The sequence below is a fragment of the Agelaius phoeniceus genome, chromosome 2 (assembly GCF_051311805.1).
Source record: "Agelaius phoeniceus isolate bAgePho1 chromosome 2, bAgePho1.hap1, whole genome shotgun sequence".
NCBI classification, from domain to species: Eukaryota; Metazoa; Chordata; class Aves; order Passeriformes; family Icteridae; genus Agelaius; species Agelaius phoeniceus.
The window spans coordinates 5,373,225-5,388,123 of NC_135266.1; the positions used below are offsets into that span (position 1 = coordinate 5,373,225).

The 14,899-nt window shown below is 42.0% G+C and overlaps 2 protein-coding genes across 8 annotated transcripts in view; both read left to right on the forward strand.

The window, feature by feature from the left end:
• Positions 1-14,286, forward strand: part of PDE9A (phosphodiesterase 9A) — a 57,814-nt gene extending 43,528 nt beyond the window's left edge. For 6 of the 7 annotated variants that reach the window (XM_054654463.2, XM_077171215.1, XM_077171205.1 and 3 more), the window contains 8 exons: positions 3,568-3,672; positions 6,444-6,526; positions 7,617-7,773; positions 9,613-9,726; positions 10,366-10,470; positions 11,229-11,357; positions 11,555-11,650; positions 13,186-14,286. In XM_054654463.2, coding sequence (XP_054510438.1) covers positions 3,568-3,672; positions 6,444-6,526; positions 7,617-7,773; positions 9,613-9,726; positions 10,366-10,470; positions 11,229-11,357; positions 11,555-11,650; positions 13,186-13,236 — 840 coding nt within the window. In that variant the 3' untranslated portion in view covers positions 13,237-14,286. The remainder of the gene's footprint in view (positions 1-3,567; positions 3,673-6,443; positions 6,527-7,616; positions 7,774-9,612; positions 9,727-10,365; positions 10,471-11,228; positions 11,358-11,554; positions 11,651-13,185) is intronic. The other variant, XM_077171191.1, reaches the window with a different exon arrangement.
• Positions 1-14,899, forward strand: part of SLC37A1 (solute carrier family 37 member 1) — a 124,228-nt gene that overhangs the window by 95,283 nt on the left and 14,046 nt on the right. The window lies entirely within an intron of this gene.

A 14,899-nucleotide genomic window follows, 5' to 3' on the forward strand; every position in this document is an offset into this window, starting at 1 on the left:
GTGTGAATTCATCACACAGATGTTTTATAAAATAAAGACTTGCACCTCATTAATCTCTTCGTAATTCCCTGAGGGCACTGGTTTGCATGGATGTGGACTCCTAAAAATGTCACAAAATCAGGAGGCAGCTGGAAAGGACAAAGAAGAGAGCACATGGGGCTGTCCCTGCTGGGTGTCTGCTGCAGGAGGGACACAGTGAGGCACAGGGCTGGGCAGAGCCTGCCATAAGGGATAAAATGTCACCACACAAGGCAGGAGCCTCACCTGAAATCTATTCCCAGCACCGGTGAAGCTTTCTTAGAAAAATAATATTGACTGCATTAAAGGAGACACCAAAAATTATCAAAATCTAGTAAATCTCTCCCTCTGAAGAAGGCAAATGAAAAGCTGGGTGGTGTTGACCCTATAAAGCAGCTGAAGACAAGGGGTGGGATGAATCCCAACACAAACAAGGGTAACACAGAGTAGATAAAGCAGAAGATCCCCTCCTCCTCCTGTTTCACAGCCCAAAAACATGGGAAGCAAGGTGATATGTCAACACACACCAACAGCCCACCCACACACCCTGCTGCAGGCAGCTTCCCCGAGCTGTCTCCAAGCAATTTGTCACCACTAACATTTAAGGCAGCCTCACTCTGAGCAACAAAAAGGGGAGTTTGTTGTGTATTTTCTACAATGGTAAGGCAGGGTGAGGTCTCCCATCTTCTTGAAGAAAGCAAAATGATTTTTAAAAGCCTCAAGGGCTCTGCTCCAAAATGGCACAGTGTGGGCATCACTTTGTGTCGCCACGTTCCTCTTTACAGGAAAAAGCAAAGCACAGCTTCCCATAAAATTTCTAAAATTCACATTCTCTAAACCTCAAAAAAAAATTCTTCTCTCATTTGCTGCACCTGTGTTTGTTCACAAGTAAAATACATTATAAAAAATTATTTACCTAAAAGAAATTAATAATCAAATTCTAGTGTATTTTACTTCACTAACCAGTTAAATCCATATATATGTATATCAAAACCATCAGCAAACAATCACAAAATACTATACAATAAAATACAATTAAATACTTAACAAATTCAATTATAATGTAATGTAATGTAATATAATATAATGTAATATAATGTAATATAATGTAATATAATGTAATATAATATAATATAATGTAATATAATATAATATAATATAATGTAATGTAATGTAATGTAATATAATGTAATATAATATAATGTAATGTAATATAATATTTAAATTTCTAATGAAATAAAATCCTCCTCATCATTCCTTCCAAACATCAAACAAAAATATCACCAATAACTTTGAACTCAAGTGGGAGAGAAAAAGCCACCTCATGCTTATCCCACATCCACTGGCTACAGAAGTCTTCCAAAAAGAGGAGGAAAGAATGATTAATGCAACCCAGTCATTGCATCAGGAGTCCCTTGGGATGCTCTGGGCTCCAGAGCTGGATGTGCACATTACATCCATGCAGCTTTGTGCAGTGCCATGTGTAGGCTGTGAGATACCACCTGTGAGCCTGGCTGACAACCATATCATGCCATTCCTAAGTCATTTTAAAGTAATGAAATGTGTTTCTAAAATCCTTACTTGCAGAATCATCTGTGCAGCTTTTGCAATGAAGCCCACAAATACTGAATAAGCACTGAAATGCCACACTTCTCTTGACCTCATCCAGAGCTTTGAGGTCTCCTGGAAGTCAGGTGATGGGTTGAAGTGTTTGATCCTGATGGGGTGTGAGGACTCCTGAGGTAAATTCCTGATTTAGCTGGAGAAGGGGGCAGAATTCTGTCCATGCCATCAATTCAGGCTCAGTAACTGAAGCATGAAGGCTCTCCAGGCTTTGGAGGAGGATTCAGCAGAGGGGTCCAGCAGTGCTGCTCTGTGAGGGGCAGGAAGCCAGAGGAGCATTGGAATAATGACCATGGCATGTGTCAACCCAGCTGTGCCAGCCTCCCTCTGCCAGCCTGGCTGGCACCAGCCAGGACACAGGGACAGACAGGCTTTATCCTGCTGTGGAATGAGGGCAACCAAGCCAGGACCTGTAGGAAGTCAAACCACACAAGAATGGCTCATGTGAGCCCATGACAGCTCAATCTCTGCCAGGCTGACAGAAGAGAAAACCCACCATAGAAACATAGAAACCCAGCATAGAAAACCCACCCAGCCCTTTACAGTCCCCCTTTAGCCACGGCAAGGTTTGAAATACAAATCCAGGATGAGGTCAGAGGACAGAGATGCAGCTGTGCTGGGATGTTTGTCCATTGCTGGCTGGCATGAGAGGGGATTTTCTGTGAGCTTTACCTGCTGGTGCATTCTTGGAATGCACAAACGTGAAAAACACCTTCACTCTCCTGTGAAAATGTAAATGTTTAATAAAGGACAATAGGAGACAAGGACCATGGAGCAAAGGTTATTATGGCTGGGTGCATCTTGGCACTCAGCTGAGAGCACACTGTTATCTTCAGAGATACCCCTAAATACCTTTTAATTACATCAGCCCTTTGCATAGACCCTTATGCATAGTAAACTTTTCTCCAAACTAGTTTACATGTTCCAAGAATTGTTTAGCACATCTCCTCCTTGGGATCCACCTTTTTTGAGCATGCACAATCCTTGGCTGTGGTTTTAGTCCTTTTTTATCACCTCCAGATTTTGGGCTTTGGCCCACACTATCTTCAGACAATGAGTGCTGATAATTGGAATATCTGTACAGGTGTCCTCATCCTGTGTTCATTGGGTGTTATCCCATCCAAGCAGGAATTTTAACACAAGCATACTTACATCACTATTTCACTATTTCATCACTATTTCATACTTATATCAGCTATTTCACTACTATGTCTAAGCTTAATTAACAACAGAAATAAAATCTATATCTTTGTAACTAAGTTACTTTAACATCACACATATAGTATCTATTTTAATATTTTCAAAAAGCCAATATAATAATATGTATTATAACACAAATCTTAGCCAGGAAGGCAGAAATTGTCAGAGGCCCTGTGCTGTCACTCTGTCCTAGCAGAGGATAATCCTGGACCCCATAGTATAGGAATATGCCCCTTCTTGATGGAGTAACAAAACTATCCTTTGTCTCCTCAAAAAGGAAAAGAGCCCAGAAGTTTCTTTCCTCAATTAGGTAAAAAGACACCTCATAGGGCTTGGGGGTCTTCACCTCAAACTTTAGGATAGCCAATTGGATAAGAGGCAAAAAGTCTGGCCTGAGCAATTTACGAGAAAAAGAAGAGAACAAAGAAACTAATGGCTTTTGTGAGGTGTTTTACCAGGAGCAAGAACTTCTTCCACCTGGCTCGGTTTTTCTCTGTAAAGAGCTTTGTTATTTTGCCTTTTATTAAAACCTTTTTGTTTCCAACACTGCCACAGAAGCCATCCTGCTGAGGTAGCTGAGCTATCTCGGGTGTGATACGGATCTCCAAGAGCTCATAAGACCTGGCTTGAGGAGACCCCTATTTCATGATAGAACTCCTTTAAGGATTTCCAGTGCTTGGCAAACAGCTCTGCCCCCTCTGACAGCTCCATTCCCTCTCTCTGCAGCTGTGCATCCACGACAATTACAGGAACAACCCCTTCCACAATTTTCGGCACTGCTTCTGCGTCACCCAGATGATGTACAGCATGATCTCGCTCTGCAGCCTCCAGGTACAGCCCCTCCAGGGTTTTATCAGGGCTCTGGTGTTGAGGTGACCCCGAGGTGTTAGAAAATCTGCTTTTCCCAGCCCTGAGATCAAAAAAAAAAAGGCAGAATTCCTTGGCTCTCGTTCTCAAGGTTGTTTATTTTTTGCTATCTGAGATCTGCCCAGCAGGTTGGTTCATGGCACACTGACTGCCTTGGGGTGATGTTGTCTTTTTATACTAAAAACTACATGTACAATGTTTACAATTACTTCCCAATACCTATCACCTATGTTAGACAGTGAGCTTCTACCTTAAACCAATCCAGAAGTGCCAACATCACAGCAGAAGATGGAGGCCAAGAAGAAGGAGAAAGGCTGGACACACCCAGATTCCTCCATCTTGCCTCCTGAACCCCCATTCTAAAAACCCCAAAAATCTATTTTTCACCCTGTGACAAACTAACTATTATTCTACTTAGACTTTCGTGGCTTGTAAATCCTCATATAAGGTTGGTAATTTTTTCCATGGGTCATAATCAAAGGCACAGGGGTCTTGGGCTCTGTGCCAGGGTCTCTGAGCCTGGTTTGAGCAATCCAGGACAGCCAGAGGGATATCCTGAATTCCAACATCTTTTTATACTAAGAACTACCTGTACTTTATTTACAATAATTTTCCAATACCTGTCACCTATGTTAGACAGTCTGTCTCTACCCTAAACCAATCCAGAAGTGCCACCATCACAGCAGAAGATGGAGGACAAGAAGAAGAAGAAGGAGAAACACAGGACACGCCCAGATTTCTCCATCTTGCTTCTTGATCCCCCATTCTAAATCCCCAAAATTCTACTTTTTCACCCTGTGACAAATTCACCATCATTCTACTCAAACCCTTGTGGTTTGTAACTCCTCACACAAAGTTGGTAATTGTTTCCATGGCCTAAAATCAAAGGCACAGGTGTCTTTGACTCCGTGCCAAGGTCTCTGAGCCCCCTGCCAGGGTCTGGAGTCCTCCAGGGCAGCCAGAGGAATGTCCTGGAATCTGACACAGGGCACCCACTGCATTCCCACCCTGAAACCTGAGCCACTTCTCCTGCAGAACGGGCCACAGGCTGCTGTGCTGCCAAGTGTGGCTTCCGAGGAGGCTGCACCCAGTCCCTGGGTGTGGGGAATGGATTTGTAGAGGATTCTCCAATCCTGACAGAAGGCTCACACAGTGTGTGCATCCCTGTGCAAACCCTGAGACAAGAAATGCTGGCTTGGAAATGCCATGGAATAGGATAGACATTGTGAAGAGAGAAATGGAGCTAGAAACAAGCTTGAAAGGATGGCCTTGCAAAGGATGGCCTCTGGATGCTTTAGGGAAATAGAGCTATGAAAGGTGCATTGTATTAAGACCCACAAAGAGTGATTTTAGATGATTGGCTTTAAGGCATTTACAGTATTAATTACATTATTATTACATTATTATTAATCACAGTATTATTTAAAGTATAGCATGGCAAAAACTGATAGGCCAATAAACACTTATAGTGTATTGTAATTAAGAAATAGCTTTTTTTACCAATTTTTACCAAAATTTTTACCAATATTTAAGGTATTTTAAAAATAGTTGTGTTATTGAAATTTCAAACTAATATTTGCATGCCTGCAAAATCATAAACTAAACATTGTTCAAGAAGAAGTAAAATCGAGCTACTTGTGGCATTTTAGCAAAGGACTTCTGATTGTGATGGTGTGAATTATAACATCTGTATTGTCTCAGCCTTCATATGAAAGGGAAAATAGAATATAAGTTTTTTAAATGCCCTCAGTTACCCCATCATCTCAGTCTAGATCAGAAGAAACCTTAATCTGACACCCAGGTACACAAGGAGAGGTGTTGCATTTCCATTGCTGACCCCCAGCACCTGCAGAGCTTTCTGAGGCTGCTGGGCAGGTAACTGCACCTCCTGGATGCCCACAGTTTGTACTCTGATGGAGTGAAATATTTAGGAATGACAGATAAACCTCTGCTGAGCTATGGTCTGTGGGTTTGTTCTTTGTTTGGGACACAAAATGCTCCCACAAGAGGTTTTCTCCAAATGTGTGCTTTGACCTGTGCTTGTCCTGTAGCCTGGCAGGTATTGTATGCACACATTTCACCTTTATTTTGTCCAAAACCATAAGCATCAATTAATTTCACTGTCTGGATAACCTGCACTCATATATTCATTTCATTTCTTTACAAAACTGCTTTTTTTCACTTTAAAAAACCCCTTTTTTCTCTATAGTTACACATATCAGTTACTGGCCTAATTCTGTTTTCTTGCCAGTAGCAATATGAAGAAAAAATTGCTTTAATGCAAGTCCATGGTGCTCAAAAGCTGTGGGAACTTAACATTTAATTTTTCTTGCTCTTTTGCTAACTTTATTTAATGCAGAATGCAGTGGCAACAGAGCCATCTTCCAGCCCTGCCTTTACCTAATCAGGGTGCTCAAATGACTTCTAAGAGACTGAACTGATGTCTCAGTGCTTTTATATCATCTCTGCAGTAATAGCAAATTTCAAGGAAATTGCCTCCTCTGAGCTGCTGTTATTTCATGCAACAAAGGCAAATCTGAGTCACTTTTACTGGAAGGGAAGGCAGATTTCTCTCTTTTGACTGAAGTAAATTCATCTAAGGAAAAAATGCTTCATTTTGCTCAGATTTGCATTTCTCTAAAAAGTAAATATGCCTGATTTCTTTATTTCTTTTGATTTACAGGGATAGGGGAAGTAGAAACCATAATATTACATTCATGTTTTGTATTTTACAGGAGAAATTTTCCCAAATTGACATTTTGATTCTCATGACTGCTGCAGTGTGCCATGACTTGGACCATCCAGGCTATAACAACACGTGAGTCTGCTCTCTTGCTTTCTCTTCCCCTAAAATCTCTTGGGAAGGTAACACTGGTTGGCAATTTTTGGTAGATCAGGTTTTCCTCCTCACAGCCTGACCTTTTCCCAAGGCACTGCTGGTCGCTCACATGGGCCAAAGCAGAGCTCAGGTCTGGGTTGGGGTTTGCCAGCTGTCCTTGGTTCTGTAGGGAAAATGGGGTTTTTTTTCAGATTTCTATTTAAACCCTTTCCCCCCTAACTCCTGAGAAAACAAGGTGAAATACTTTACAGCTGGTAACAGAGCTATAAATTATTATAATGGAATAATTACACTAAGATTCAAAGGGGGATTTAGCTTACACTTTATTTCATAATTATAAATCATGAAGTGTACTTTACTCTGTTTATTTTCATGTGAGGAAATTATTGCTATTGACCCACAGACACTTTAGTGTGCATGTGAAAGAGAGAGAATCTGATTTATTTGTAACCACTCATTAAATAAGGGCAGAACCCAGTTCTGACTGGGATCAGTGAGAATCTCTGCATCTGCCATTAGTAGGGGTTGAATTAAACAGTTCAATTCTGGTTTTGTTCTATGTCAAAACAAAAAAACCAGTTTGGATGGTGTTTTAGAGGTGGAAAAAATGTCAAAACAGTCTTTGATTTGTTCAAAATCTAAAAAACCCAAAACCAGTTCCTTCTGCTTTTGTTGTACATTGTTTTAAACCAGAAACGTGACAAAATATTCAACTAGAAATTTAAACTAGACATTCTAAACTAGAAATGTGGCAAAATTTAAAGAAGGAATAAAAACCTTTTAGGGTTTTTTTTGTATTGGTATTTTGGCATTTTATATATTATATTTTGGTATTTTATAATATATTTTATATATTATAATCTTTATTAGTATTCACCCACTGAGGGGGATCAACACCTGAGATTTTATTAAATATCTATTTTCTCTGCAAATCTGACTTCATACCAACGACCAAAAAACCCCCAAAGCTGCAGCTCATTGAATAAGCACAGAAAGGAATGCAAGCAGGTGGTTTGGAGCAGCTGGGGGTGCCTGGGGAGCTTTCTGCTCAGGGTTTGCCTGCCCTCAGCTACCAGATCAACGCGCGAACGGAGCTGGCCGTGCGCTACAACGACATCTCCCCGCTGGAGAACCACCACTGCGCCGTGGCCTTCCAGATCATCTCCCAGCCCGAGTTCAACATCTTCTCCAACGTGGACCAGGACCAGTTCAAGCAGATAAGACAGGTAGGAGTGCTGGGCACGCCGGTCCTGAGGGTGCAAACACGCACCGAGTTCCCTGCTCCGCAATGGGAGGGATTTGCCCTCCCTGGAGGGCAGGGCTGGAAAAGCCCCTCGCACTTGGGAGGGTCCTGTGGTGGTGTTGTGAGGGTCCCCAGGATGAGGTGAGAGATGATGAGAATCTCTCCAAGTTCTTGGAAGGTTGATATATTATTATATATTATATTACATTACATTACATTATATAATATTATATTATTTTTATAATATTATTTATTTTGATATTCATTATCTATTGTTATTATTTATATGTTCTTTATTTTATATATTTATGTATATAAATATAAATGATATAAATAATATAAATATATATTCATTTATATTTATATTATTTAATATATTTATATTATTTAATGATTATTTATTATATTTATATTTAATATATCTATATTATTTAATAATATAAATAATATAAACATCTATTTATTTATATTTTATCTATATGTATATTTATTTATTTATATAATATTATTTATATTATATATTATATAATTATAGTATTTTTATATTATTATATACTCTTTTCATATATTTATCTAATATAATTTATTTATATTAGATTTATTATAATATTATATTATCCTATATTAATATTATTCTTATAATATTATTTATTTTTATATATTTTTCATTTTTATTTATTTATATATAATATATTTAATTTATATATTGTATAATTATATTATTTTATATTATTTCATATGATTTTAATATATTTATATTATATAATTTCTTATTTATATATTATATTATATTATATTATATTATATTATATTATATTATATTATATTATGTTATATTTATTATATTATATCATATCATAACATATCATATCATATCATATCATATTTATTATATGAAAATAATATACTAAAACTATTCTAAAGAAAGAGAAAGGATACATCAGAAGGCTAGAAAAGAATTAATAATAAAAACTTGTGACAGACTCAGAGAGCCTGACACAGCTGGCTGTGATTGGCCATTAATTAAAAACAATTCACATGCTGGGTAAACAATTCTCCAAATCACATTCCAGAGGAGCAAAACATGGAGAAGCTGAGGCTTCTTGTCTTGTCAGTTATCTCTGAGGCACTGAACAATGTTAGAACTCCCATCAGGGCTCTAAGGGCCAAAATTCAGTCTTAATTTCCACATGACACCTTCCTCACACACTGAGTGAAGAAGTGGTATAAAGGCTGGTTGGAGTTCCTGATTCTGTCGATGTGTGGGAAACTGGCACGGACCCAAAATGGACTGTTCTGTATGAAAACCCACAAATTTAAATTAACCACATGTTTTCCCATCATAAATTCTGCACAGAAGGGGGATACAGAGCTCCTTGTCCTCATCCAAATGTTTCAAAGCCCTAATCCAAAGAGGATGGGCACAGCTGGCATCCACATCATGATTTTTGTCTCAGGGCCTCTAAGAGTCAGCAGCAAAACCCACAGTGCCTTCCAAGGAGAGGAAAGCGGATCTTGGCAGCCAGAGTGTGGCTTTTAACATCCTGTAGTACAGTTTGCTTTTCTACAATTAGTCAATGAGAAAGGAAAAACCTCAGTGTCTCTGGAATATCACATAAAACCATGATCCTCATGTACCACGAACTCTTTATAACCCTCTTCCCGTATCCTTAGCAGTTCCAAGTCAGAAACTTCCCCCTCCAGCATGAGCAATTCAGTGCATCTGAGGCATTTTGTGTGCAAGACAGATCCTATTTGGCTTTGCAATAGCAGACCTTGTAAGGAATGTCAAGTTAATATGTGAACATGTTTTCTTTGCTAGGGGATAATTACATTAATCCTGGCTACAGACATGGCGAGACATGCAGAAATACTGGACTCTTTCAAGGAAAAAATGGAAAACTTTGATTACACAAATGAAGAACACATGACCTGTGTAAGGAGGTTTTGTGGATTGTTATTTTTCTGTGCGTGGAGTGAAAGCTTGTAGATTAACTTTTGTATGTTGAAAAACTGAGATTCAGTATGTATTATCAAAAAATAATCCATCCTACACCAAGAAATAATTACAATTTGGAAGTGCTTTATATTAAACAGATTTTTCCAGCTTTAGGAATCCTGGAATCCCATCAGGAAAACAAAAAAAATTACTCTATTAGGCCACAAATTTTTACCGTCCTTTACTGTGGGGCAAAAAAAAATCCATGAGTAAAACCTCTAGTCTCCTCTATTCCCCAGTGCAGCTGTGTTTGATTTCCAGGGAAATCTTTTCCCAGCTGCCTCTGCCACAAAAGCCTTAATGGTCACTTGTTACTGAATCTCTTCCTGCAGCAGATAAGTGCACATCCCACTGTGACACATCCCAGAGGGGGAAACCAAGGCAGAGAGGGGATAAATGATTCACACAGAGCAGCTGAGAGAGGAGAAAAGGATCCAGATCACCTAAGAGCTCTGGTTAAATCCTGAAATTGTCCTTTCTGGTTGAAAGCATTGCAAGGACAGGGGCTGTGGAAAGGGGGAAAGGGGGAAAGGGCTGGCTTTAGGAGTGCAGCATTGAAGTGTCATCCTCTTTCAGCTGAAGATGGTGCTGATAAAATGCTGTGACATCTCCAACGAAGTCCGCCCGATGGAGGTGGCAGAGCCCTGGGTAGATTGCTTGCTGGAGGAGTATTTTATGCAGGTAAGAGAGAGGGAGAGATGCAATTGCACAATTACACAATTTCACAATTTTCTGCTATTTCCAAATCTCACAGGTGCTTCACTGTTTGACAGCCCAGTCTGGTTCTAGCTCTGAACTACCTGGTTCAGTGGAAGTTTCCCCGCCCATGGCAGGGGGTTGGAACTGGATGATCTTTAAGGTCCTTTCCAACCCAAACCATTCTGTGATTCCATGGAAAGTTTCTATTACAGAAAGTTAGAGAGGAATGCCAGCAAAAGAACCTGCTCAAGTGGATGCAACTGATTTTCTTTTTTAATCATTAGTAAAGAATGAGATATAATTTCTGTTTGAATACCTGAAAATAATCACTCTCTGGAGAACAATGAGGAAATCACAGAACTCTTCCATCTCTTTCAGAGCAGCAAGAGCCATTACCAGCTTTCTGAATGCTCTGAAATATTTTACCTCACAAGTCCAGTGGGTTTGCAAAGGTAGTCAGCTGCCCTGCAAGCCTGGAGGTGAACACTTTGATGCTGGTGCTGAGCAGAAATAACTGAACAGGATTCTCTTTATTCAGATGCTGCTCTCCACAAAGCAGAGACATTGCCCTGAGGGCAGCACATCCCCGTTCTGTGCTGCCTACAGACACCTCTGTGATCTGCATCTGAGGGCTGCTCATCTGCTTGCTGCATCACTCTCCTCACAGCCTGCTAGACAGGATTAATATTTGTTATCTCTGCCTTTGTTATCTCTGGGTTGTTTCTCTGGGTTTGTTCCAGAGCGACCGAGAAAAATCCGAGGGGCTCCCGGTGGCGCCGTTCATGGACCGCGACAAAGTGACCAAACCCACGGCACAGATCGGCTTCCTCAAGTTTGTCCTCATCCCCATGTTCGAGACAGTGACCAAGGTAAAGTCACCCAGGGCCAGAAACCAGGCAGGGGGAGAGCAGAGCTGCAGTGTTTGCCTCAGCAGGTGTCTGGTTACCCAGGGAAATGGGGATCTACCTTCCACACCCCGTTTTCAGCATGTACAGTGAAATGATGCAGCAGCAAGTTGAGGAATGCAAAAGGAAATGCTGATAGTCTTTTTCTTGTTCCCACCTAGCTGTTCCCAGAAGTGGAGGAGGTGATGCTCCAGCCTCTGTGGGAATCCAGGGACCACTATGAGGGGTTAAAACAGATAGATGATGCTATGAAAGAGGTAAACTCCAATTATCTCCTTGATACTGCAAACATTAGAATTGAATAAGCCAAACACTATAATTAAGCAGTAGCTCAATTCTGAAACAGTGGGATTGCTCATGGCATAATCATTATCCTGAGAAACACATTCATTACACCTGCCTGGAGAGAGGTGTGTGCCACAAGTCCTTGCAGAGTCCACCAGGAACCACACAAATATGGGCATGGGACAGGAGCTGCTTGCAAGGCACAGAACCCGGGGATAACCCCTAAAGGGAGCACAGATCTCCCTGGAGGGATCTGCCCTCCTTTGGGAAGGAATTTGCTTGGGTTACACTGCACCAAAACGCTCTGGGGTCAGGCAGTTCAAGTTTTGCAGCACCAGTGCATGAGTTTATTTTCTGGGAAGGAACTTCCAGTCACCCGTGTGTCATCAAGGATGTGCTTGGTGTTTTATGAGGAATCCCTGTGTCATGCAAAGCACCCAGGAGGATTAAACACACAACCAGTGAAGCTCTTTAATTGCCCACTGGGGACTTGAATGTACAGAGCATCTCTCATTTTGTAGGGCTCAGGGGAGGTGGGAATTCCAGGTAAGCCCATTTGCTGCCTCTCAGCAGGTCTGCACTGCCTCAGGAGCCTGGCAGGGCAGAGAGCAGTGCCCAGGGCAGCAGGCAGAGTGCTGCTCCAGCTCCCTGTGCCTCTGCACTCCTTTCTTGCACACCTCTTCCAGTGCCTCTTTTCCCTGCCAAGATCCACTACAAAACCTGCCCTAATGGCATCACAGGGTAGGGAGTTTCTGACATGAAAAAATTCACCATGTAGGCAGGCTACTATCAGCCACTGCATCATTAAAATAAGGTGGGAAGTGCCCTGGAGCACCAGTTGTGCTGATATTTGATGTGTGGGTAATGAAGGTTCCTCCACTTGATCATCCATGAGTGGAACTGAGGTTTTGCTGTAGCTCCCATCTCCTCCCAAGTGCTTTGGAGAAAAAGCCCCTCAGGACTTCAAGTACTGAGGCTGGTTGATCAAAGAGCACAGGCTCTGAGGGCACTAAATTTTAAAGGAGAACAAAGCCTTTTGGGCACTTTTCCATTTAGAAAGGAGCATCTGTCAAACGAGGGCAAAAGATCTCAAATACAACTGCCAGACTTTCTGAGTTTTATTCACCTTTCAAGTTGAGCTGAGATTTTACTTCTGGTTTACAGCATCTGTCAAAACAGCATTTTTACACAAACTAATGGAGCTTTAATTGCAGTGTATTGGCACTGTAAGAGGCCTTAAAAATAGGAGCTGCTTGAATTCAGAGATATTCTGAAACAAGAGGACTTAATTAATAATCTGAGAACCTGGTACAATAGCTGATGAGATAGACTGAGTTCTGTTTGCCCAGGATGTTTATCCAGAGCTGTTTGGATGAAACAATGCCTGTGATATTCCAAGCTGCTGCCTATTATTTCCCAGGAAATGCTGCACATGCCTTGTGGAGAGCACAGCAGCACTGTGAGAGTGAGTCAGGGGGGATTAACCCTGCTCTGCTCTTCATTCCAGCTGCAGAAACAGAAAAGTGAAGGTTTGACCACCGGCAGCACCGAAAAGTGAGAGGAAACGGCCTTTGAACAAATAAACCACGAGCCTTGAGGCTGCCCTGCTTTGAGAAATGCTCCATTAGCCAAGCAGAGGTGGTGGCTACATCAAAATCCAAGAGGGACCATGCAGGGAGAGATGGATCCACAGCCTGCAGCCTCCTCACAGAGATGCTGCTGCCGTCGGACACCGCGGGCAACCCAGACCCCTGAATTCCCACCACAGCCTCCTGGCAGGATCCCCCAGGCTCTGAACTGTCACCACAGCCTCCTGGCAGGATTCCCCAGGCTCTGAATTCCCACCACAGCCTCCTGGCAGGATCCCCCAGGCTCTGAATTCCCACCACAGCCTCCTGGCAGGATCCCCCAGGCTCCTGAACTGTCACCACAGCCTCCTGGCAGGATCCCCCAGGCTCTGAATTCCCACCACAGCCTCCTGGCAGGATCCCCCAGGCTCCTGAACTGTCACCACAGCCTCCTGGCAGGATCCCCCAGGCTCTGAATTCCCACCACAGCCTCCTGGCAGGATTCCCCAGGCTCTGAATTCCCACCACAGCCTCCTGGCAGGATTCCCCAGACTCCAGCATTCCCACCACAGCCTCCTGGCAGGATTCCCCAGGCTCTGAATTCCCACCACAGCCTCCTGGCAGGATTGCCCAGGCTCCATCATTCCCACCACAGCCTCCTGGCAGGATTCTCCCTGTGGACACTGCTCAGGCTGCAGCACAGCTCCATCCTTCAGCAGATCTGCCTCTCTGGTGACCCAGCTGCCCACAGGCTGTAGAGACAAACCAGAGTTTAGCTAAGGAGCCTTTTCTGGGACATGATCCCCTGGCACCAGGGGTTGTTTTAGTCAAGACACTCTCTATATGTATACAGCAGGATGCTAATTACAGCATAGCTCACCAGATGCTTATACACTGACAAGGGTCCAGGCATGCATTTTTGTTTGCCTGGTAAGCCCTAATGACACATTTCTCCTCATTATCCTCTGAATTTTATAGTGTTCACAGTACATTCAGAAGCCCAGCATAGTGGATGCAATTTTCTTTTTTTTTTTTTTTTTTTCTACACTAGAAGAAATTAGAAGAAACCTTGGTGAGTTTGCAGGGTGGCTTTGTGGCCTGGTACAGCTGGACACCACAGGATCCTTCAGCATGGACAAAGAAGGGAGCACAAAGCTGAAAAAGCCACAGTGCAAACACATTTTTATCCTTGTTGATGAAAAAACAAACAAACAAACAAAACCAACAAGAGACAGCTTCAAAGATGTACAGATTTTTTTTTTTAACTTTTAAACTGATCTGCTAAATAATATATTCTTCTACAGAAATGGGTGTTATTGTTTCCTTTTGTGTATGTGTTCACATGAGAACAGTCCATGTTCCTAAAGACCAATAATGAATACAAGGGAAGGGGCTTGGAAAGTGGGGTCGGGGGGATGGTTTTCCTTGGAGGAGAAGCCTTGGAATTATTCCTGTGGTACATCATGGGAAGCTGCAGTTCCATGGATGGCTGAGTGATGGTTGGGAGCCAAGCTGTGCCCAGGCGTTGCAGCAGTGAGAGCAGACAGAGCTGGGACTGATTCCTGTGCACCCCCTCACCAAAGGGAAGGCTGGAATAAATCCCACAGGAATCAAGGCACAGCCATGCTGCTCACCTGGTTTCTCCCAGCTGGG